At 41.2% G+C, this 25,135-nt stretch overlaps 1 protein-coding gene across 9 annotated transcripts in view; it reads left to right on the top strand.

Moving 5' to 3' along the window:
- The window catches only part of MPDZ (multiple PDZ domain crumbs cell polarity complex component), a 257,104-nt gene that overhangs the window by 205,500 nt on the left and 26,469 nt on the right, over window positions 1-25,135 (top strand). For all 9 annotated transcript variants that reach the window (XM_077475101.1, XM_077475104.1, XM_077475106.1 and 6 more), the window contains 6 exons: window positions 1,566-1,649; window positions 1,731-1,924; window positions 4,193-4,340; window positions 16,355-16,441; window positions 20,517-20,613; window positions 23,915-23,955. In XM_077475101.1, coding sequence (XP_077331227.1) covers window positions 1,566-1,649; window positions 1,731-1,924; window positions 4,193-4,340; window positions 16,355-16,441; window positions 20,517-20,613; window positions 23,915-23,955 — 651 coding nt within the window. The remainder of the gene's footprint in view (window positions 1-1,565; window positions 1,650-1,730; window positions 1,925-4,192; window positions 4,341-16,354; window positions 16,442-20,516; window positions 20,614-23,914; window positions 23,956-25,135) is intronic.

The raw sequence follows: 25,135 nt of genomic DNA, 5'->3' as shown, positions 1-25,135 counted from the left end.
TCTCCAAAGCACCTTGTCCCATAGCTTTCTCCTGCTCAGTTCATCTGTTATTAGCATAACTTCTAACAAGCTCTCCAAGATGGGAGCCTGAAGTTTGTGTCAGGAAGGGAGCTATAAATAAATTAGCACAAAGCTAAAATATTCAGAGGCAAGCTCTGCCTGTGTGGGGAAGCGGCATGTGCCTTTCCTCCAATCAGCTGTCTCACAGTCTCACAATGTATAGCAAGTATCCACACCTACAGGTGTAGAAAATTCTAACAGGACGTGCAGTATATAAAGCTGAAGACATTCAGAAGTATGGGATTTAGAATGCTGCTTTTTCTGCAAAAATCTGTGAGTGTGTACGTGCACGCACATGCATATACTCGTATACAGTGGGAAAAATAATTATTTGATTCCCTGCTAATTTTGTAAGTTTTTCCACTTAGAAGGAAGATAAGGGCCTATAATTTTCATTACAGGTGTATTTTAAATGATAGACACAGAATATCAACCAAAAAGCCAGAAAAAAAAACGCGTGATACAAATGCCTTAAATTAAGTTGCAGTTCAGTGAGTAAAATATTTGATCCTCAAGTAAAACATGGCTTAGTACTTGGTGGAGAAACCCTTGTTGGCAAACACAGAGGTAAGATGTTTCTTGTAGTTGGTTACCAGGTTTGCACACCCCTCGGCAGGGATTTTGGTCCACACTTCTTTACAGAGCATCTCTAAATCCTTAAGGTTTCTTGGTTGTCTCCTGAAAATGTGAAGGTTCAGCTCCCTCCATAAATTTTCTATAGGATTAAGGTCTGGAGACTGACTAGGTCATTCCATGATCTTAATGTGCTTCTTCTTGAGCCACTTCTTTGTTACCTCGACAATATGATTTGGGTCATTGTCATGCTGGAAGACCCATCCACGACCCATCTTCAGAGTTCTGGCTGAAGGAAGAAAGTTAGTTCTCATCCAAGATTTTACAAAGCATGGCCCTGTTCGTTAGCCATTCAATACGGCAAAGTCTGTCTGTACTTTTAGTAGATAAACCGCCCCAAAGCATCACGTTTCCACCTCCATGCTTGACTGTAGGGATGGTGTTCTTAGGGTCATAGTTAGCATTTTTCTTTCTTCAAACGTGGTGAGTTGAGTTAATGCCAGAGAGTTCAATTGTCAATTGTTTTGCTTGGGGATCAAATACTTATTTTACTCACTGAACGGCAACTCAATTTATAACATTTGTATTGTGTATTTTTCTGGATTTTTGGTTTATATTCTGCCTCTATCATTTAACATATACCTATGATAAAAATTATAGACCCTTCATCTCTTTGTAAGTGGGCAAACTTCCAAAATCTGCAGGGGATCAAATAATAATTTTCCTCACTGTATATGTGTATATGCATACGCATACACACACACATTCTGATTGTTGCTGAAAAAGCAGCATACTAAATCCCATTCTTCTGACATGCCTATCCTGCTACCAAATTAATGCATTCAGAGAACAGCCAAGATAGAGGATAACTGTGTATTTTTTAGTTTCAGGTCATCGGTTTCATTAAATAAACTGTTGGTTCGAATTTTTAGGGTGCAATCATTATTCACGAAGTATATGAAGAAGGTGCTGCTTCCAAGGATGGCAGACTGTGGGCTGGGGACCAGATTTTAGAGGTAAGGAAGTTGAAATTGTAAAAAAATATTATGCAATGTTCCAAGTTTCTTTTAGCATATAAACATTTAAAATTTTTGCAGGTCAATGGTATTGATCTAAGAAATGCCACACATGATGAAGCCATAAATGTATTGCGACAGACACCACAAAAAGTGCGTCTTTCAGTGTACAGAGATGAGGCACAATACAAAGAAGAGGATATGTATGATATACTGAATGTGGAGCTGCAGAAGAAACCAGGAAAGGGGCTTGGATTAAGCATTGTAGGGAAAAGGTAAAATTATATGTTTTCAAATTTTAGAATGGAATATATATTTTTTCAAAAAGCTTACATTTGTAATTGACTGTTTTAGAGAAAATGTTTGCATTTCAAGGCCTGTTCTGATTAGGGCCAGCTGTCAGTTTTTCAGACAGACCTGATCAGAAGGTCCGTGGAGCCCTAATCATAAGTGGATGTAAACAGACTTGGGTCAGGTAAAAAAAAAAAGGGAAAAAGACAGCATTTTCTGTTTTGACCAGATCAGAAGTAGCCTTATGTAAATGAACAGCGGAGTCTGTTTACAACTGACCGCCCATATACAGTCTGCCTTTGCCTGCTCCTCATAAAATGAGGGGGGCACGGATGTGACAGCCGTCCCTTTCTGCCTTGATCAGCAGGGGATCTGTTTACAGATCCCCTTCTGGTCAGAGTGGACTCTGCTCTATGGGGAAGACGCTTAAAGTGGAAATTCACTCCTTAATCACTCCACCCCCCTTTTCATTTATTTATTTTTGCCGTGACTCTTTTTCAGTTTTTTTTTCTGGTCTCCACACCCCCCACTGCTATTCTCACCTAGTTCCCCTTTGATATTATAATTATTATACAGGATTTATTTAGCGCCAACAATTTGCGCAGCACTTTACAACATGAGGGCAGATAGTACAGTTGCAATACAATTCAGTACTTGATTAATCTGAGTGCCCTGCTATAATAAATTATACAATTTAGTAAGCTAAATATTATTTCCATCTGAATTGTATTATATTAAAGAGGAAGTAAACCCTGATGGGTTTACTTCCTCTTTTTTTCCCTGCAAAGGTAAAGCATAATGGACTACTATGCATCGCATAGTAGCTCATTATGTGTCACTTACCTGACACAGGAGCCAGCGAAGTCGCCGCTGTCCCCTGTAGTCCGCCGCATCCATCTTGCTGGTGGCGTCTCGCAGCTCCGCCGAATGACAGCGGCGAAGCCGCGATGACGTCACTCCCGCGCATGCGCACGGGAGTCGCGTCTCGCAGCTCCGCCGCTGTCATTCGGCGAAGCCGCGATGACGTCACTCCCGCGCATGCGCACGGGAGTCGACAAATTAGGCAGCTCCATTCTTGGACTTGCTGCGTTTAGTGGTGCCCATTTTCGGGCAAATATCTCCTAAACCATATAGGTTTAGGAGATATTGCTTGGACCTACAGGTAAGCCTTAATCTAGGCTTACCTGTAGGTCAAAGTGGTTTGTAAGGGTTTACAACCACTTTAACTTAAGCTGGCCATAGACAGTTCGAATCTCGGCCAGTTAAACAGGGACTGGCTGAGATTTGAACCATGTATGGGCAGGCTGATTGTACCCAAGCTGATTGATCAACTTGAGTACAACCACCCTGCCGGTTTTTACATGCATAGCTGCTAGCAATAATCACTTTGTTCTCCCAGCAGGGGCGACTTCCCCTGCTCCCTCCCCCCCCCCCCCCCCCCCCCAGCCAGGAGAACACAAGGTCTCTGCCGGAGGGACTCCTGCATCGTCACTGTCTGTGTTGTGATTTTTTTTTTTCCTGCGACTCGTGGGTGAAGAAATTCGCTCTGTCTATGGCCAGCCTTAGTGTTATTCCTGCTACTGCATATTCTGGAACACTCCACGCATACACACCATAAAATAAACAACCAGGGACAGTAGGGACAGTTTGCTTCAGATACAGCCAGGGTTAGCCCATCCAGTCCATTAAAGGTGCATGGCCGCCCCCCCCCCCCCCCCCCCCCAATCCATGCCTGATTCATGAATTGAAACACACGATTAGAGCCAGAGGCTCTAATAAGCTTCAAAAAAGGGTGGGCTTGGGTCGCAGAGCACTGCGAACTGAGCCCACCCAGTTGTGTGATAATAGCAAATGATTTTTCACTATTTTCACACTGCTTCTCCTCCCGGCCAATCAGGAAGCAGGTCTGAGACCTGTTTCCCATTTGGCCGATAGGAGAAGCATTCCGATTGGCTGCCAGGGAGGAGACGGAAGCTGCCCTGATGCCCGCAGAGGAGAGAAGGGGAGGTGTCCGTGATGCCCACCGGTAAGTGCTCTGGACCCGACCATCCAGACCGGGGAGTAAAAAAATTACCACCAGCCGCCACTGGATACAACAATAGTGAATTATTAGGCTGTGTTATCATAAACATAATTTGTGTTTGCAATTGCAAATGGCTCATTCTTTTGTGTGCCTGAAAGGTGTATATAAAATGTACATGTTGAAATTCATTGCTGATCTATTATTTAGTGTTACGTTTTCCTTATCTCAGGAATGATACTGGAGTGTTTGTGTCAGATATTGTAAAAAGTGGCATAGCAGAAACAGATGGAAGGCTCATGCAAGGTGATCAGCTACTAACAGTAAATGGAGAGGATGTTAGAAATGCCACACAAGAAGCTGTTGCAGCTCTATTAAAGGTAAATATTACTTGCTGGGTTCAGAATGTATTGCTTGAACACTGAGCGATAAGTATTTAAAAACCTAGATGTGTATAATTGCAGTCCACATTTTTACAGTGGTGCTATCAAATACATTTGATGGGCTGTTCAGTTTGACTAGAACATGCCACTAATATCTCTTCAGTGATGTGTATCTATTGGTTTATGAGACAAAGTGATTCTTCTGTCACTATCTAAAGCAGAACTAAAGTATAATTTGTTCAAACACAGCGAAAGTCCAAGTATACTTCAGAATTGGTGTTGCTTTTGCATAAACCCTATTTTATATTATCCTTTTATCATCTTGCCTATTTTCTTCCTCTGCCTTAGAGGGAGCTGATGAGGGCAGTGTTACCATCTGTAGGAAGTGATGTGGGATGTTATGTGTAGGCATTTGTTTCATTGTTTGCCAGGAATGGGACATGGATAAGGGCATTTCTATCCCTCCCTAATAACCCCTGCCTTCTGTTCTTCTTTAACTTACTAGTACTATAAGAGAGGTGCATGCATTATTTGTAACTTCAAATTTCCAAACGTTGGCAGTAATTAAAAAAAAAACTTAAAATAAAATATAGGTATACTTTAAGGCTAAGTACGTAACAAGGAAGGTGATATCTTCCATGCCTGCTTTTTGGCCTACCTTGCTTAGTGACTTTAGTGAATGTCAGACTAGAATTTGTGAAAGTGCTTTGTTCGGTATGTGATCAATGGTCTTCTGATTCTTTGCTTAACCACTCGGCCAATGCATATATACAGCCGGGTGGGAGCCGTCTACTCCTGATAGGACGTTCAGGAACGTCCTTCAGGAGTAGCGCGCGATCCCGATGTGCTCGTGTCACCCGGGCACGGCACATCTCAGATCGGCAGGAGGGCTCTGTGATTGGCCCTCCTGATCACATGACGGCCGTGTCCAATCATGGCCGTCATGTGATGTAAACAAACAGCCGGTTGCTAGGCAATCGGCTCTCCTCTCCTCACACGGAAGTCACCGCTGAGGAGAGGAGAGCAGAACGCTGCAGCCGGCTGATGATCAGTGAGTATGGGCTGCTTTTTACAGCTTTTTACTCACTGATCATCAGTGTAGTGTAAACACACCACACAGTACAAACACAGTCCCCACATATGTCCCCAAAACACACATGTCCCCAAAACATACATGTCCCCAAATAATAAAAACACATGTCCCTAATAATAAAAACATGTCCCCCCACATATGTCCCACTAAAATCACATGTCCCAATGATTATCTGCACACATATGTACGTGATCATTTGCGTACATATGTCCGTGATCACACAAACCAATTATTATACACTTAACGGAATTTTTTTTACCAAAAACATGTAGCAGAATACATTTTGGCTTAAATTTATGACAAAATTTGATTTTATTGGATTTCTTTTCAAATAGAAAAAAGAAAATATTGTTTTTTTCCCAAATTTCTGCTTTTTTGCGCTTATATCGCAAAAAAAAAAAACGGAGTCTTGAATAAATAACACCAAAATAAAGCTCTATTTGTGCGAACAAAATGATAACAATTTCATTTGGGTACAGTGTAGCATGACCGCGCAATTGTCACTGAAAGCGCTAGAGCGATGAAAGCTGAAAATTGGGCTGGGAAGGAAGGGGGTGAAAGTGCCCTGTATTGAAGTGGTTAATATATCCATGTTGAAACTTGAGCTATATCACATATATCGCTATATCTTCTTGGACTGCAGGCATGAGCAAAATCTGCAGGCTATAGTTTGTAATTTTTCTACATCAAATTGTAATTCTGAAAATGGGCATTTTGGTATGTGGATGAATAAACTGTAAACAATGCATTTCAAATATATCATCTTCAAGTCTGCATTAAACATGCAATGCAATTAATACTTGTGCAGAGATCCATCCATTGCTGTAGTCGAGTTATTATATGATTGAAAAAACAAAAAGGGTGGGTATGTGTCCCCTAAGTTAACAATAATAAGGCATGTAAGGAAGAAGGGGTTAGTTTTAGTTCAATTTAAGAAGAAAAAAAACAGTATTTGCATATGTCTTTTCAGGGCACCGAGGAATATATCAGAATAAAAGGCAATGTTGCAATTTGCCTTGTACACAGTTAAAGGAGATGTAAAGGCAGACGTTTTTTTTATCCTAATGCAGTCTATGCGTTAAGATAAAAAGCCTTCTGTGTGCATCAGCCACCCCAGCACCCTCTAATACTTACCTGAGGTCCATCTCTGTCCAGCGATGTCCATGAGTGTCTCGGCCGTCCAAGACTCTTCCTCCTGATTGGCTGAGACACAGCAGCGGTGCCATTGCTGCTTACAATCAAAGTGTCAGCCAATCAGAAGAGAGATGGGGCCGGGCCGCAGCTCCATGTCTGGACACGTGGCTCTGTGACTCAGCTCGAGTGCCCTCATAGCAAGCTGCTTGCTGTGGGGCAGCTCAAAGGGAGGGAGGGGCCAGGAGAGCCAAAAAGGGCCAGAGAAGAGGAGGATCCAGGCTGCTCTGGGCAAAATCCACTGCACAGAGGAGGTAAGTATAACATGTTTATTTTTTTTATTGAAAAAAAACACAAGACTTTACAATCACTTTAAGCTCCAGAGCCATTTTCACATTTCATTTGTGGGCCTAGTATTTCAACAATAACTTTGTTTTTGTTATGATGTTGGGGAAGAAGTGGGGGGCAGGGTGGCCAGGGCTGATTTAAAAAACAGATGGTCACAATGGATGAAAATTGCTCTTTTTTTCTCTACTCGCTGATTATTTTGTTTTATCATGACACCAAAATTAAGTTGCTTGTACAAAGCATATCCAAGCTATTTATGATTGAAATTCATTTTTATTTTGTTTACATGTTTGTTTTTTAACAAGCTAAAAAAAAAAATGAAAGAAGACCAAAAATGTCATACAAATGTCATAAAAAAATGAAAAGTAGGGAAAAGAAGGAGTTCATAAGTAACTTTTTTTTATTTTGTTTTGAATATGGATTAGAACAACCTGTGCATTTTTATCTTTATCTGTACTACCATTTGGGAGATTCACCCTCTCTATTAGTCCTGTTTTACTGTTATCGAAAATGAAAGTAAAAAGAAAATCCCAAATTTTGGGTTGACATCAGAAGATTAAGGAAGGGGAAATCTTCTGTTGGCACACTGGGATTCCCTCACTTTCTGTTTTGCTATTGGAGAAGATGTGATGGGAAATCTCCCAAATGGGACACAGATACCAAAAAAATAAACTGACGGGTGATTTTAATAAAAAGGTTGTTCGTTTTTTCTTTCTTTTTTGAAGGACCTGTTAACACTAGAATGCCGTTCGGGAAACCTGTGTTCCAGGCTGGTTTTCTGAACCGCATTTCAATCGCATTTCCCTTGCAAACTGCAGCAAGTGTCAGTGCAAAGTTAAAGGATAAGTTCACCTTTGCAGGTAAAAAAAAAAAGTGCATTTATTATTTTTTGTTTTGGGAGCCTGTAAAGCATTACACCAGCGATCAGCAGATCGCTGATGCCATGCAGGTCTCCTAAAGATCTGTCAGTGTATTGGCTTCCTCGTACGACACAGCGCCGTGGTAGTTCATTGGAAACTACAAGCTGACAGTCACAAAGGCTGCCGTACCTTGTAGTTTTCCATTCACAAACAACTGTGAATGCAGACACAGGGAGAAGATCTGCAGTCTGCTGCCACAGTGGGGATCGGTGCATTCATAATATGTTACATCTTTCACCCTGAATATGGGTGCAACATGTTTTGAAAGGTGAACTTATCCTTTTAGTGACACCCCAAATGCTGGACGCAAGCAGTACAGCTAGCTGCCCACAGTTAAGATGACGGTGCCAGGAACCCGAAGAATAGAGAAGATCAAGCCAGGTTAAGATGGAACTGTATCCCTGGACAGGTATGTGTCAAGGTATTAAAAAGCAGTTACAGGATTTTTAGCTGCTGACTTTACATTTTTATTTTTTTTCTCAAGTGGAGAACCACTTTAAATATCTTTCTATCATCATCCACAGTACATAAGATCATTAAAAGATTCAGAGAATCTAAAGAAATCTCTGTGCGCAAGGGACAAGGCTGAAACACGGTATTGGATGCCTGTGATCTGTGGGGCCCTCAGTTGGCACTGCATTAAAAACAGGCATGATTTTGTCATGGACATCACTGCACCGCTTTAGGAATACTTCCAAAAATCACAATCTGTGAACACTGTTCGAATTGCCATCCAAAAATGCAAGCTAAAGTGCTATCATGCAAAGAAGAAGCCATATCTTAACATGCAGAAACGCTACCATCTTCTCTGGGCCAAAGATAATTTTAAAATGATCTGTTCTACGGTGAAAAACTGTTCTGTGGTCAGACACATTGAAATTTGACATTCTTTTTGGCCACCATGGGCACTGCATCCTCCATACTAAAGAGGAAAGAGACCCTCCAACTGGTTATCAGTACTCAGTTCAAAAGCTTGCATCTCTGATGGTTTTCGGGTGCATTAGTGTGTATGGAATGGACAGCTTGCACATCTGGAAAGGCACTATCAATGCTGAAAGAAATATCCAGGTTTTAGACCAGCATATGCTCCCTTCCAGATAACATATTTCAAAGGACAATGCTAAACTGTATATTGCATCTACAGTGTGACATCAGCATGGCAGCGTAGTAGAAGAGTCCAGGTGCTTAACTGGCATACCTTCAGTCCAGACGTTTCACCAATTAAATTTTTTTGCCACATCTTGAAGGGAAAATATGTCAAAGAAGATCCAGGACTGTTGAGCAGTTAGAATCCTATATCAAACAAGAATGGAACAACATTCCTCTCCCAAAACTCAGTTCCCAAATGTTTAGGATGCTGTTAAAAGAAGGGGAGGTGCTAGACTGGTAAACCTGGCCCTGTCCCAACTTTTTTGTGACATGTTGCTGCCATCAATTTCAAAATGACCATATTTTTACTTGATACTTGAACAAAAAAGAGCTGCATGATCAAGTTGCCAGAAAAGCCTTTACAGTACAAGTTACACAAAAAAGCATGGTTATAATATGCCCAACAACACCTTGACATGCTTCATTGGCTTTTTTGTCGCATTGACGCAGTAAAGGCTTCCTTCTGGCAGCTCAACCATGCAGCTCTTTTTTGTTCAAGTATCGTTGAATTGTGCTCCTTTAAAACAGCCCCACCATCTTTTTATAGAACAGACTGTATTTCTCCTGCAGTTACCTGTGGGTTTTTCTTTGTATCCTGAGCAATTCCACCAGTTGTGGCTGCAAACTTTCTTGGTCTACCTGACCATGGCTTGATATCAAAAGAGCCCCTAAATTTCCACTTTTTTATAGTAGTTGTAAACCCTAAAAAAAAACAGCAAAAGAAAAAAAAACCTGCAAGACAAAGGCATAATGAGCTAGTATGCATAGCATACCAACTCCTTATGAATTACTTACCTGAGATTGAAGCCCCTGCAGCAGTCCTTGTTCACCGGTATACTTCCAGGTATCGCGGGTTCCGGATTATTGGCCGGAGCCTCGATGACGTCACTCCCAGGCATGTGTGCAGGCACCGCCAATAATGGCACAGGCTGTACATGCAAGTTGCCCTGCCTGCACCTGCCTACTGCTCACAGTATATTTACTGTGAGTGGGTCAGCAAGTGGTTAAAATTAATGTAATTTCTGAATGAAAACCAAATACAATGTCTGAAAATTTGTTTGGTCAAGAAAAATTTTCCATCTTGCTCCTTCACTTTTTCCAGTCACTGTTGTTGAAAACTAATGCCAATTTGACCCCACTAACGATTAGAAAATCGAACAAAGAATCTGGCCAGCTATATGTTTCTCAAATCAATGGCCAACCCAGCATGGGAGCCTGGCAAGTCTGCACAGTACTGCAAAGTACAGCCTTTTACATGGAGGCTTTCAATTAGACCACTTCTGTATTGGGGCCTATGGTAGAAGGGTTGTGCATACTGACTACTGCATAGCCCCACTGGCTACTGCACCAGTTCATAGAAGGGCATAAAAATATCATAAAAGAAGGTGAGGAGAGGAGCTGTTATGAACAATTTGTATTACAATATAGTCATTTTTTTTAAGGGTGTAACAGTGTTTTTTACCCTTTAAATGTAATATGTAAAAGTAATGTTTTATAAAATAGGCAGAGACTGCGGTTTGTCTAGAATAATAGAAAAGTGACGTGGTCCATAGAGTCTGCCCCCTTTTTGTTTTTAGTATTTTATTTTTTTTTGTTTTTTTTTATTATTTTGTCAGAGTATAAAAATGTGTTTTTCCCAAGCATGAACTACCTTTTCAGTAAAATAATATTTATTAGAAAATTACTGAAAATACAAAATGGGAACAATGTTCTTTAGATAATTCATAAAAATTCTGCAGAATTATATTTTCTATCAAAATTGGGTGCAGATTTATAACAGGCTCAAAAGTATGAGTATAAGTTGCTAATCTGTTCCTTTAAATCCTAAACGCAAGGGTAATCGCCTTTTCAGTAGGAGGATATTTTTGTAAAATCGGATGTTATTTGTAACCTGCACATAGAAGATTTTCTTTTTGTTTAATGTGAGCTTGGAGGTTTATAATCCCTGTAAACAGTAATCAACATGAACACAGACGATCAGTTACTGGTCTGTTTGCACTTAATTCTTTTGGCACCTTTTGTCTTTACCCCCAAAAGTGCACCATCAACTGCAATTTCTCTCCATTAGACCCTATTGTTAAATCATGAAAACTAAGGGAGGAGGCTTATTAAAACAAAAATGGCTTCAATAGAATGGCTGTAATCATATATTCAATGACTCAGGAGATCCATAACTGGATAATAATAGCAAGTTACATCTGATGACTCCAGATGGCGGAACATAAAATAAAGAGCAGCAATAACTGTAATCTCGAAAGGCCTTGTTTAATAATCCTATTGATTCCCCATGTGGTTATTTTAGGAGACTGCAGCCTTGACTGAACCAAAAGTTGGTCTGGGTATCCTAGGCAATATAAGTTAAGGATTATGGACCCCTGTTTGCTCAGTGCTGGAGGCTGCTGCATAAATTCAAGAATACGGGCATTTATGCTGTTATTTTGAAGCTGTTTATTTCCTTACATGCACTTAACTGTTTCAGAGAATAGGCTAAGGGAATATCTCACTGGAGGACATAATCTAAAGAACGGTTTGCAAGCATATGTACCAAATGATTGCAGTTGAGACTAGGACAATAGGAATATCAAGCCTATGTTGTCTTGTTCTGCAGGGGAAATGTCATTTAAATTGCTTGGGTGATATTTTTTAGGTTTGTTTTTACATTGCCCTGGAAAGGGCTGGTAAGTTTTGTTAAACTAAGTTGTCCAGGCTACTGATGAGCGTAGTTTGGTCTAATATGTGCAGGAAGCTTACTTTCATCTTGCACTATTAGGAGGCTCACATAACAAACTATTGATTGTAGATTTAATCTTTCAATTAAAACTACAAACAAAATAACTGATTTGGTCAGTTTTTGTTTTGATTGTTGTAAGAAAATTGTTTTCTTTTCTTTGAATATTATATTATAATGTACAGACTGCACTTTTAGTGCAATTGATTTCTAAGAGATGATATCATGCAACAGTCATATTGTTATGTGTGTAGACAGCGTTAAAATAGATAAAGCTTGGGAAATGAAATTTCATTCACTTCAACCTGGAAACTCCACTTGCACAGGAGTTCCACCCGTTTTTTGTACTTGGGAACAATCCAATGCCCATCCTCCTCTATATTTAAAATGTCAATTTTTTTATTTATTTTTATTTTTTACTCTTTTTTTCTTAGAGCATGGAGCACTTCCAGCTCTAGCCGCCTAGGCGATGACATAACGAGGCAATTCTCATGGGCTCCTGGGATATCGGCATCATCTATCCCAGGAGTCCATGGGAATCGCCTAACATTCTAATCTTGCGCGATTTCTTGACCAGGATTTTCTCTGACAGGTTGCTATAGCAACGGGGTGGGAACGTCCACTGATGCCGCCATTGCTATAGAAATGTGTCAACTGGGCGACACAGTGGTGTAGTGGGTAGCACTCTCACCTAGCAATAAAAAGGTTCACTGGTTCGAATCCCAACCACGACACTACCTGCCTGGAATTGGCCCTAGTATATGAATGGGGACCTTGGATTGTGGTTTCCTTGAGGGTAGGGACTGATGTGAGTGTGAGATGTACAGGATAGGGGCAATTGTAGGCACTCACTTAGGATGGACTGGTGTCTTTATTCAACCTTACTAACTATGTAAAAACAAAAGAGCGCCACGCAGTGGCATTACTGCGCAGACGCAAGATCAGGAGGTGTATGCTGGGTAGCCAGCTGCACCGAATCCCAGAAATAAATACAAGGTCTTCAGATGCCCACAGCATAGATGGACCCTGCCTGCTTCTGAGATCAGGTTTGTTTTTAAATATTAACTAAAAGGACAGCATTAATATCATAATCTAAATTTTGCATTTGAAGTGGACTCAATCAATTATGGGGGGGGGGGGGGGGGGGGGGGGGGCGCTGGCTATTTAAAAAAAAAAAAAAAAAAGGATTGGACTGGAACTCCACTTTAAAGTGGTTGTAAACCTCAGGCATGAAATATAAAAAAAGCGTAGCTATAGAGTGTAGTTAATTGTCTCTCAAGTGCCATTTTTTTTTCGCTGCTTTGTTCCTCTGCTATCAACATGAGACACTTCCAAACCCGTTTTCCTGACAGCAAGAGAAAAATGGGGATGGGGAACTCCAGCTGATTGACAGCCTCAGCTCTGTTCCTGTGTGCTGTGTGAAGGGGGGTGTGTCCCTTCCATCCAATCAGCTGTCAGATCTGTCTTCACTGAGGTTTTCAGCTGCCAGCCCCCTTTTCAGAACTCTCAGACAAGCTTTATAATTCAGCACTTTGAACGGATGTAGAGAAGAAGGCTGCAGATAAACAGATACACCGTTATAGGGAGATTTGTTTAATCTCTGTATCACTTCACTGGGTATATGTAAGGGTTTACAACCACTTTGAAGCAATATTTCAACTCTCAACCTATTTTACAATAATGCATCCAGACCCAACAAATACTGTATACATAACCTAGCTATTTATTTAGTAATATGCCCAATCCCTTTCAATCATCACGGTTCCAAACCACTATCAGCGTAGTCTCCAGCAGCTGTCCACCTACTAGCTTGCAAGAGGGAGGAAAAGAGAATAGGGGGTTTGCTGTCCAATGCTTTGTGCCTGTTTGTTTTTGGAGACGCACAGCTCCCAGCTGAGAGTATGCATGCAAGGGTGGCTCCATAGGAGCCACCCTAAATCCAGATGTTGGGGCTAGCACTCTGGGGGTGGGAGGAAGAGTTTGGGGCATCTGATTTTGAAAGAACAGCAAACATAATCAAAGAGCAGTATATTAGATAAGTGAAGCCGATCTGGCCCCTACCTAACAACTGTACATTTATTTTCTCCATCAGCCCATACCCCACAGTTAATGTATCCCTTGACCTTCCCTCCTAGTTTGTAAGCTCTAACAAGCAGGGCCCTCCTGTATTAAACTGTATTGCAATTGTGCTGTCTGCTCTTATGTTGTAAAGCACTGTGTAAATTGTCAGCGCTATATAATAATAATGATTAAAATAAGCTTTAATGACAGTATTCTAATTTCTGGCCCAAACTCTGTCCACTGTGATCAGCTTTCAGTAAAATGACAGCCTGCCGCTGTAGTACGTTGACTGTTTGAAGTGGAATACAGTTGTTATGGCAGCAGATAGCTGCCATAACCCCAGTATCCTCTTCAACAGTGGGTGGTCCGCTTTCAGATAAGTGGTCTCGGCAGCGGATTTGCTGCAAGATCACTTTTATTGGGGGCGGGAGAGAGGCCCCTCTCCCGCCATGCTCTTACCAGACCCGTTGGTAGCGGAGGAGACGATTGGGTCCTCTCCCCTCACAGGCTGGATGCCAAATGAGGGAAAGATGGCCCCTGCTCGGCTCCACACCATTGGATGGTGGAAGTGACGTCAAACGCCCAATGGTCTTAAAGGGGAAATTTATATTTTTGCATTTTTTAAATAAATTTTTTTTGTTGTATATTAGTGTAAATGTTAGATCTGAGGTCTCTTTGACCCCAGATCTCACATTTAAGAGGTCCTGTTGTGCTTTTTTCTATTACAAGGGATGTTTACATTCCTTGTAATAGAAATAAAAGTGACCCAATTTTTTATTTTATTTTTTTAAAGGACAGTGTCAAATTAAAAAGTAAAATAAGAGAAAAAAATGTAAGCACCCTGAGCTTGCACGCAGAAGCGAACGCATGCGTCAGTCGCTTCCACGCATGAAAACGGCTTTCAAACCACACGTGAAGTATCGCAGCGATGGTTAGAGCACTAGACCTCTTTAACTCAAAACTGGTGGCCTGTAGAAATTTGTAAATGTCACCTATGGAGATTTTTAAGGGTCAAAGTTTGGTGCCATTCTACGAGCAGGCGCAATTTTGAAGTGTGACATGTTGGATATCAATTGGCGTAACATCGTCTTTCACAATATAAAAAAATTGGGCTAACTTTACTGTTGTCTTATTTTTGAAATTTTTAAAAAAAGTATTTTTTCCCCAAAAATTGTGCTTGTAAGGCTGCTACGCAAATACAGTGTGATGTAAAGTGTCGCAACAACAGCCATTTTATTCTGTAGGGTGTCTGAAAAAAATATATAATGTTTGGGGGTTCTAAGTAATTTTCTTGCAAAAAAAACAGATTTTAACTTGTAAATACCAAGTCTGAAAAATAGGCCTGGTCCTTATGTGGTTAAAGTATATACCTTGTTAAACAATCAGTTCAGTTTATAATAGAAATGAAAGGCAAAACATTTGTGCATACAAATAAAAAAGCATTATAAATACCTTTTTTATCCCTTTTTCTTTATAACCAATCGCATACCCTGGAGCTCAAAGAGCCCTGCTCTGAATAGGGTGTGTGTGGGGGGGGGGGGGGGGGGGGGTGTCATCACCAGACTGATCATTGGAGGAGAGCAGGCTGAGTTCCCAGCACAGCTAGAGAACTGACCATGCTGTGCTCTCATGCCTAGTATGGTCCATTTTTAATAGGAAAGCAGAGGGATTGGCACAAACACCAGGGATTTCACACAAGTTAAGCAGCACAAGTATATAGTACAGCAGACACATATCAGGAATATGAAATTTTGGGTTGACATATTCTTTAAATATCTGCTGGATGAACCCTACATGATTCTTGGAGTGTTAAAGTTAATAAACTGTTGTCTGTGTAAAGAATGCTTGTGATCGCATTGAGGCCAGGAAGTGATAAACACCCCCATGAAAGGCCCACCGTTGGCAGGAAGAGCGGGTGGGTGTTTCTAGCATGCACACCTCCCTTTGCTGTTGTAATCCAGTATTTGTTAATCACGCATTTGGAAGGATTTTTTAAAATAACAGGACTTTTGAAAAGGAATACTCCTAGGTTGTAAAACTGAACTGGAGCATTATCTGGAGTGCAGACCGGTTACACTTTTCTCAGAAAGCAGACCACCTTCTAGTGTGGCCAGTTTTTACACCACAGCCGGGTTCCGTATCGTGGTATATGATAGTATTTGCCCAGCTGGCAGCCCCATGAGATTTAGCAGCACATGCACATTACCCATCCGTTTTATCTACTGCAAACAAGAAGTACAAATAGATAACCAAAAAAAAACAGGTATGTTCTTAAAATAAAACCGGTTATATTAAATGTACATAGATTAAAGTGAAAGTCTATTCAAAACTTTTTGTTTTTGTTTTGGATTGATCAGGGATGGGTCATGTTTTTTTATCACTCTCTTTGTCCCTATTGGTGAGATTCTCCTCACTTCCTGTTTTGGACAATGACAGCATATGCTCAAAAAAGTATTATTTGTAAAGTGACAATAACAAAAAGTTTTTCATAGAGTAAGTGAGGGTCAGAAACATTTTCAGTTTTTATTCTCTCCAGGAGGGGGAGGGAGAACAGTGTCTTTATGATGTGTGTTCCTTTCAGTGTTCTTTAGGTACCGTAAAACTTGAAGTTGGAAGAATAAAGGCTGGACCTTTCCACTCAGAACGTAGGACATCTCAAGGCAGCCATGTGAGTATGAGATAGATCACGGAACCATTGCATCATAGTGTTACAGGTTACAAACACTGCAGTACTGGTATTGTAACAGCTTTTTCCCACCAAAGCAAAATACAGTTTTTTTTTCTTTTTTCTTCTGTGTATGGAAACAAAACTAGTATGCAGCAGTGTTTATTAATATGTCGCCTGTCTGCAGTGTAGCTTTCTGTTCTCATTTCATCAATTATCCTGGGATTTATACCTAAAACTGGAAAAGCAGTCACATGACCATTCTGGTTTCTTTTTTCATTTTGCTGTGAACTGATGGGAGTCAGTTGGACCAGCATATTATTACACTAATATCCACTTCAGCATTGAGTGGCATTTTACAGTCACCATGCCTATCTGAGCTAATACACAGAGGTGTATCTAAATGTGAACAGTAGAAAACACGAAACCAAATGCTGTGTGTTATATGTGTTTATAATTCAAGTTACACTGCAGAGCATAAATCTGGCCATAGATGGATTGAATCTCGGCAGGATCATCACCGGCCGAGATTCAAACCATCTATAGGCTGACTGGTTGTACTGAAGTCGATCCATCAAACAACTTCAGTACAGCTAGCCTGTCTGATTTTTTATTTTTTTTGTGCAATCGCTGGTGGTTAGAGGCACTAGCAGTAATCATTGTGTTATGCTGGCAGGGAAGGCTCCCTGCCGGCAGAGCACAATAATGCTGTGGGAGGGATTCCCTCATCAACACTGACTGTGTTGATGAGGGAATCTAGCAATTTTCTTTTCTGAAACCCATGGTTGCATGATAGAAAATCACATTATCTATGGCTTGCCTAAGAAAATTATCTGATATACCCATCCATGCGCCTTTCTGTTGCTATGTAAGTGGGTAATACAGCGTCTGTTATCCCATAATACAGGAAAAAAACAAAAACAAAGCAAGTCTGCACTAGGAAAAAGGGAGGAAGGCTTGCTGCAAATAACCCTTTGTCACCAGATAAAACAAGCTGCTGGTACACGTGTCTGATTAACATATCAACTGCTGCACTGGGTTTCCTGAATCCTGGATACAGTGTGCCAAGGAAGAGGGCAAGCTGTGCAGCTAAGGGTCCATTCAGATGAGTGTTCGGATCTGCCTGTCTGTTTTTTAGGTCTATCATAACAGACTTATTTATGACAGATGACAGATTTACCGGCTCCTTCCTTCACTCCCTCCTGACAGATCGGGGGGGGCGGGAGGATGATGCGAATAAGTAGCAGAGGAGGACATGGAAGGGGAGTGGATGGGGACAGAGGGGGACTGGAGAATGACATGGCGGGGAACCTTAAGAGCACGGAGGAGGACACAGAGGACAGTCGGGGGTGATTGGTGCGGAGGTGGGGGCCATTACAAGCACTGATCTCCCTGTATAGATTTCAATAAAGCAGATAACAGCCGTGGGGGAGAGGAGGAAAAGCGGCTGTCAGCTGCTTTATTGAAATCTATACAGGGAGATTGGTGCTTGTAATGGCCCCCACTGCTGCACCAATCATCCCCTGACTGCCTAAGTATTGGATTAAGCATCAGAACATTTGCACAAGTACAAGTACTCATGCAAATGTTCGTTATCGGTGCAACCTTAGTCGAAGGTAAAAGAATGTAATTGCTCATCATTTGTTTACATACCCTGCCCAGAGATCTAACATGGGTCTAATGTCACAAAAGAGACCTTTGTTCCATTCTGCCCTGATTTGGCAGGGGATATTTTCTGTCATTCAAATAAAACTGGCTCTATGTAAGTTATATGCACCACACAAAACGCAGCAGCATGCCCGGGAGGCATGCCTGTAACATATCTCCAATAGGACACCCATTGCAAATAGAAACTGTTATAAACCCTTACTTTTAACTAACTTTTTGCTGCCAGAGCCATTTTTGTCTTTTTTTTTTTTCTAAATTTTTTGCACACATGATAGAATTCCCATTTTAGGCACATTTTTCGCAGCCTGGAGAAAAAAATGGGGGTAACTGCAATTTTTTATGTTACGTGATATTAATGCACCTGTTTATCAAGCACATATATTCAGTAAAACAACATATAACCCTGAAGTTAATTTTTGTGCAGACTGCAGGTGCTTCTTTTGGTGCAGCACAGTGCAGGTGCTTCCTTTGGTGCAGCACAGTGCAGGTGCTTCCTTTGGTGCAGCACAGTGCAGGTGCTTCCTTTGGTGCAGCACAGTGCAGGTGCTTCCTTTGGTGCAGCACAGTGCAGGTGCTTCCTTTGGTGCAGCACAGAGCAGGTGCAGCACTGTGCAGGTGCTTCCTTTGGTGCAGCACTGTGCAGGTGCTTCCTTTGGTGCAGCACTGTGCAGGTGCTTTCTTTGGTGCAGCACTGTGCAGGTGCTTTCTTTGGTGCAGCACTGTGCAGGTGCTTTCTTTGGTGCAGCACTGTGCAGGTGCTTTCTTTGGTGCAGCACTGTGCAGGTGCTTTCTTTGGTGCAGCACTGTGCAGGTGCTTTCTTTGGTGCAGCACTGTGCAGGTGCTTTCTTTGGTGCAGCACTGTGCAGGTGCTTTCTTTGGTGCAGCACTGTGCAGGTGCTTTCTTTGGTGCAGCACTGTGCAGGTGCTTCCTTTGGTGCAGCACTGTGTAGGTGCTTCCTTTGGTGCAGCACTGTGCAGGTGCTTCCTTTGGTGCAACACTGTGCAGGTGCTTCCTTTGGTGCAGCACTGTGCAGGTGATTTCTTTGGCGCTGCACTGTGCAGGTGCTTTCTTTGGCGCTGCACAGGTGCTTTCTTTGGCGCTGCACTGTGCAGGTGCTTCCTTTGGTGCAGCACTGTGCAGGTGCTTTCTTTGGCGCTGCACTGTGCAGGTGCTTTCTTTGGCGCTGCATTGTGCAGGTGCTTCCTTTGGCGCAGCACTGTGCAGGTGCTTCCTTTGGCGCAGCACTGTGCAGGTGCTTCCTTTGGCGCAGCACTGTGCAGGTGCTTCCTTTGGCGCAGCACTGTGCAGGTGCTTCCTTTGGCGCAGCACTGTGCAGGTGCTTCCTTTGGCGCAGCACTGTGCAGGTGCTTGCTTTGGCGCAGCACTGTGCAGGTGCTTGCTTTGGCGCAGCACTGTGCAGGTGCTTGCTTTGGTGCAGCACTGTGCAGGTGCTTGCTTTGGCGCAGCACTGTGCAGGTGCTTGCTTTGGCGCAGCACTGTGCAGGTGCTTGCTTTGGCGCTGCACAGAGCAGGTGCTTGCTTTGGCGCTGCACAGAGCAGGTGCTTGCTTTGGCGCTGCACAGAGCAGGTGCTTGCTTTGGCGCTGCACAGAGCAGGTGCTTGCTTTGGCGCTGCACAGAGCAGGTGCTTCCTTTGGCGCAGCACAGAGCAGGGGCTTCCTTTGGTGCAGAAACATTCTGGTGGTCCTTTGGTGCAACACTGTGTGTTTTTACCACATAGACTTCAATATGAATGCATGGAAAGCACATGTAATGCGTTATAGGTAAAGTTTTGTGTATAAAATCCAGTCTCCTCTACCCAAGTAAAAATGTACAGAAAAATACATGATTATGCAGCAGCGCTAGTGTGGACCTAGATTTAGGAGCAGCTTAGTTCTCCATTAAGCACAAAAGATGTCAGATGGAAAAGAAAACTGTAAGATTGGAGTTCTCTTTTAATAGTCATTCACAATTCAACCATAGTAGGTCTTGTTTATGAATGTGTAGTAAATTAAATAGTTGGCAAAACCCACAGCTACTTTTCCTATTTGGAACTTAATGAATTTGTTTGCTCAGGCAACTTTTATTGTTAAAAGTGCCACTTCCTAATCTTCACTTTTTATAACATGACGATCGCTTATGGAACACATTTTTTACCAGATTGTTTAGGTGACATTGCAGAGCTGCAACACTGACTCTGCCCCCTGTTCACAAGGTCAAGTTATAGATGCTCCACGTTTACACCTGACACCCTCTAGGTCTTTGTTAGTAAAAGCTCCATTCATAGACTTGAAATGATTTGATTATAACCATAGACAGTGTGATTGTTTTAGGTATACCAGTACATATAATTTACATTTTAAAATTTTACCATATGTATAGTTTAAGTTATGTATTTTTTTTTTCTAGATAAGTGATGGAAGCAGCAGCTTGACATCGTTCACTTTTCCAGGGGCCGGATCTGCAACAGCTGAACAGCATGAGGGCACTTCTAAAAAGACTGAATGTAAGTGGTGTAAATGTCCTCATAGACAATACATTGTTCATTACAAATCCAGATGCCAAAGGATATTAGCCTGACAGCTGGGTATAAATGCAATAAACCAAAAAGCTATTTTTAATGAAACCTTGTTTGTGTAAAATGCTTGATTTTATGTTGCATCATTCAGGTTTCTGTATGCTCTTTTTTTGTGCATTTGATTCCAATCAGCACAGGATACATAAACTTAGAGCGTCTATCCACTTCCAGACCAGGCCTTTTCTGGCACTTTTTGTTTACATGAAAACTGAATTTTTGCTAGGAAATTACTTAGAATCCCCAAATATTATTTATATATATATATATATATATATATATATATATATATATATATATATATATATATATATATATATATATATATACATATATATATATATATATATATATATATATATACATATATATCATAGGCCCTAGAAAATAAATTGGAGATTTTTGCAATGTTTTATGGCACACGGTATTTGCACAGTGTTTTTTTAAATGCAATTTATTGGGGAAAAAATACACTTTTGATGCAAAAAAAATCTGAATACATAGCCCAATTTTTTGGGTAAAATATAAAAGATGATGTTATGCCGAGTAAATGGATATCAAACATGTCACGCTTTAAAATTGCACATACTCTAAAAGCCTTTACAGGTTACCACTTTAGATTTACACAGGATGTCTAGTGCTAACGCACAAGGATGGGGGCACTTTGATTTAAATTTTTTTAATTATTATTTCTTTTTTTATTTTGAATTCACTAGGATTGAATTAACAAGAGAGCTGACGGTCGGCTCTAAAAAAAAAAAAAAACGGTACTGGGGTGATGCCTGCATCCGAAGTTTGTTCCCTGTGTATTTTTCTAGTGCCATGACCCTGGGAGTTTCAAGCCAATGAAAAAACCCCAGGCACAAGCCCAGTAGTATACAGCGTGCATTCACGCATGATATCTATGCATCAAAGAGTACTGTACAAACACGTGACTGTGGTTACCTATGTTTTTTTTTATCATATGAGAAGAACTTTAGTGCCCAAGTCTGAATTCTTTGGGAGTACTTCATTTGGCAATAATACTCCATTTCCATTTGAGTTCTTCATATTTAACTGCTCCACGTGGCTTTTGTAACACGTCATCTGTGAGAATTGTGGACACATTTTTCTTTTCATGCAGTGCAATTCATTCAATTGGTAGTACCTTCTCACCTTCCCATGTACAGATGTCCTACAGCTTTTAAAGTGGCTGTAAACCCCTGAAATGAAAAATGAACAAAGCATATTTTTCTATGTCATGTTTTTGCTTCTATCCAAAGCACCTAGTGCAACTTCTGTCTGCTCTTGCATTCCTATTTTCTGTCACTTCTAACAGTCTATGCAGACACCAAGCAATCCCAGGAGATGATTCCTGTGTAAATGACACTGGCAGTGAAGGGGTTAACCACTAGGGTTAAGTGTGCCCTGGGGCGTGTTTCTAACTGTGGGGGGGGGGGCTTGGCTGTGTGTGACACGTCACTGATCTATGCTTCCAATGACAGGGAGCAGAGATCAGTGACACTGTCACTAGGCAGAACGGGGAGATGCTTGTTTACATTAGCATCTCCCCGTGAGACGATCGTGGGTATCCCCACGACGACCAAGTCCGCGGGACCCGCGAGCCGACTCACTGAGGTCCCGATCGGTGCACACACGATGGCACGGAGGCAAATTTAAAGGGACGTACAGGTACGCCCATTTGCCTGTCCGTGCCATTCTGCCGACGTACATCGGCGTGCGCTGGTCGGGAAGTGGTTAAAGTGTTTGTAAACCCTACATATACCCAGGGAAGTGACTGGCCTCAGGTTATACACAGAGATGAAACAAATCTTCCTATGTAAGTTGTGCCTCTTTATTTGTAGCTTTTCTCCTCCAGAGCCCTGTAAAGTCTAGAATTCATACAGTGTGTTTGAGATTTCAAAAAAGAAAAGAGGAGCTGAAGTTACACACTCAATGAGAAGAGCTGATTGGAGGCAAGGGGCACACCCCCTTTTCACACAGCAGGAACAAAGTTGAGGTCTATCACGGGCTGTGTGCTGGAACTCCCTCCCCTATCACCTTTCTACTGTACCGCTTAGTTTCAGGAAAACTTGTCAAAAGTGACTCACACTCTGTAGAGGGGATATGCTTTGTTCTTATTTCATGTCAGAGGTTTACAACCACTGTAACATTCATATGTTTAGTTGAGGAAGAGTTATTTTACCAAATTGTGTTTAAGTCGAGCATAAGATGTTGAGGTTGCTTTTGAAGAAAACTGTATGTGACATTTTCTGTAGATTTATGATCTACACAGAAGAAGATAAATGCAACTTTCTACTCTTCTTGTAAAAAGCGTGACTTTACATTTCATGATGCCTCTAAAGCCTTCCTATTGGTCCTTTCATGTTATAGACACCTTCACTGATCAAAAGGTAGGCTCAAAAGGACAGAGATCGAGTTCAACCGTTTTCCCTGAAAGTAGCCTCTGTATATGCATCTTTCATCATATCCTCTATTCATTTGACAGGTTAACTTTTAAGTGTATTGGCTAGCTGAATATATTTTTGTGACATTTGCCAATTGGATACAATTGACAAATTGTGTTTATTATTTGCCTGAAAAAAATACATAAAGATGTGGCCAGTTTGCAGAGAAGCATACAATTCATGAATCACAATTGCCTGAGATAAACTCGGCAGTAGGTCAGAGAGAAGATGATGGCAGTCGGAGAGGGATGTGACCATCACATCGCTGGAAGGTGGAGGTGAGTTCTTTCCACTTTAATGGTTCTTTAGTTATACCATTCCAGACAAGTATCTATCAAGTTCTAAAGGTACATTTTCTTGGTAGCCAATCTGCGGTTAGCATAAACACTACAACTATATTTGCTGCATGCTTTCAAAATCTACATATTTTTTCTAATGTCCTATTATGTTTTTTACAGTATTTCATATAGAAGAGTGTAGGAGTTCTCAGAGCAAGGAGAAATATTTAAGGTTAAGCTGACTTTAATTCAGTGCTGTAAGCCTGTCACAGGAAATAATATATTCTGCAAATTGCTTGAAAATAGAAACACTGAAAAATGATCTTGCTGTTTGTTCTGTGTAATAAGTGCTGGGGGTTTGCTTGCTTTGTGTCTTTCTTGTTTATAGCCGTATATGCGTCCAGGTCACCTTGTCTTACCAACTTTTTGGCAAATAGGCTTGCTTTGCTCCATTAGCAAATGATTCACTGTTCAGTGAACCTAAACTTATTTTTTTTTTTTGCACAGCTTCAGAAATTCAAGGTTTGAGGACAGTAGAAATCAAGAAGGTAAATGCGAGTTGTGTGTAGTGTGGGAAATTATTACTCAGTAAGGCATTGAAAATCTGCTTTAAAAGTTAAACATTTACTTTTTAAATAAAATAAAAAAATGGGATGAACACTGGGCATTTATAACTGAACGTAAGGTACACATGCATTTACAATGGTCACCTTTTTCCCTGGTGACGGCCCTGATAACTGCTGATTGTGAGAGAGCCAATCAGCAAGCTGTCATAGCAAACACTGCTGCACATGCTAGGGGTAAATAAGGCTATGGGTTGAGAATAATTGTAAAGTTAGTTTTTGGCTATGATTGTCATTGGGCTACTGTCAGGATGAGGTTTGGGCTTCCCCAAAGAAAAGATTTCAAACTTATTCAGAAACTTGTTTTAACTCTCCAGTTTTGGTTTGGTTTTATCTTTAACCGCTTCCCGACCGGTACACAACAATGTACAATGGCAGAATGGCATGGACAGGCAAATTGGCATACAGGTACGTCCATTTAAAATTGCCGCCATGCCATCGCATGCTCGCTACCGATCGGGACCTCCCTAAGTCCGACTGCAGGTCCCATGGACTCGATTGCTGTGGGGATACCTGCGATCGTCTTACGGGGAGGAAGAATGGGGAGATGCCGATGTAAACAGCATCTCCCCGTTCTGCCTAGCAACAAGTGACACTGATCTCTGTTCCCTGTGATTGGAGCAAAGATCAGTGATCTGTAAATCACAGCCACGCCCCCACAGTTAAAAACACGTCCCTAGGACACAACCCCTACACTGCCACCTCCTGGTTAACCTCTTCACTGCCAGTGTCATTTACACAGGAATCATTGCATTTGTTTAGCACCGATTGCTGTATAAATGACAATGGTCCCAAAAATGTGTCAAAAATTTCTGATGTGTCCACCATAATGTCGCAGTCACAATAAAAATCGCTGATCACCGCAATTACTAGTAAAAAATTATTAATAAAAATGCCAAAAAACTATCCCCTATTTTGTAAACACTATAACTTTTGCACCAACCAATCAATAACCACTTATTGCGATTTTTTTTAACCAAAAATATGTAGAAGAATACGTATCAGCCTAAACTGAGGGAAAAAAATGTTTTTTTTTATATATTTTTTGGGGATATTTATTATTGCAAAAAGTAAAAAGTAATGCGTTTTTTTCAAAATTTATCTT

Source organism: Lithobates pipiens, unplaced genomic scaffold (assembly GCF_037356315.1).
Source record: "Lithobates pipiens isolate NorthernLeopardFrog02 unplaced genomic scaffold, aLitPip1_a1.2 Scaffold_13, whole genome shotgun sequence".
In the NCBI taxonomy this organism is placed as follows: domain Eukaryota; kingdom Metazoa; phylum Chordata; class Amphibia; order Anura; family Ranidae; genus Lithobates; species Lithobates pipiens.
Note: the sequence above shows the minus strand (reverse complement) of the source record. Positions and strands in the feature narration are given on the sequence as shown.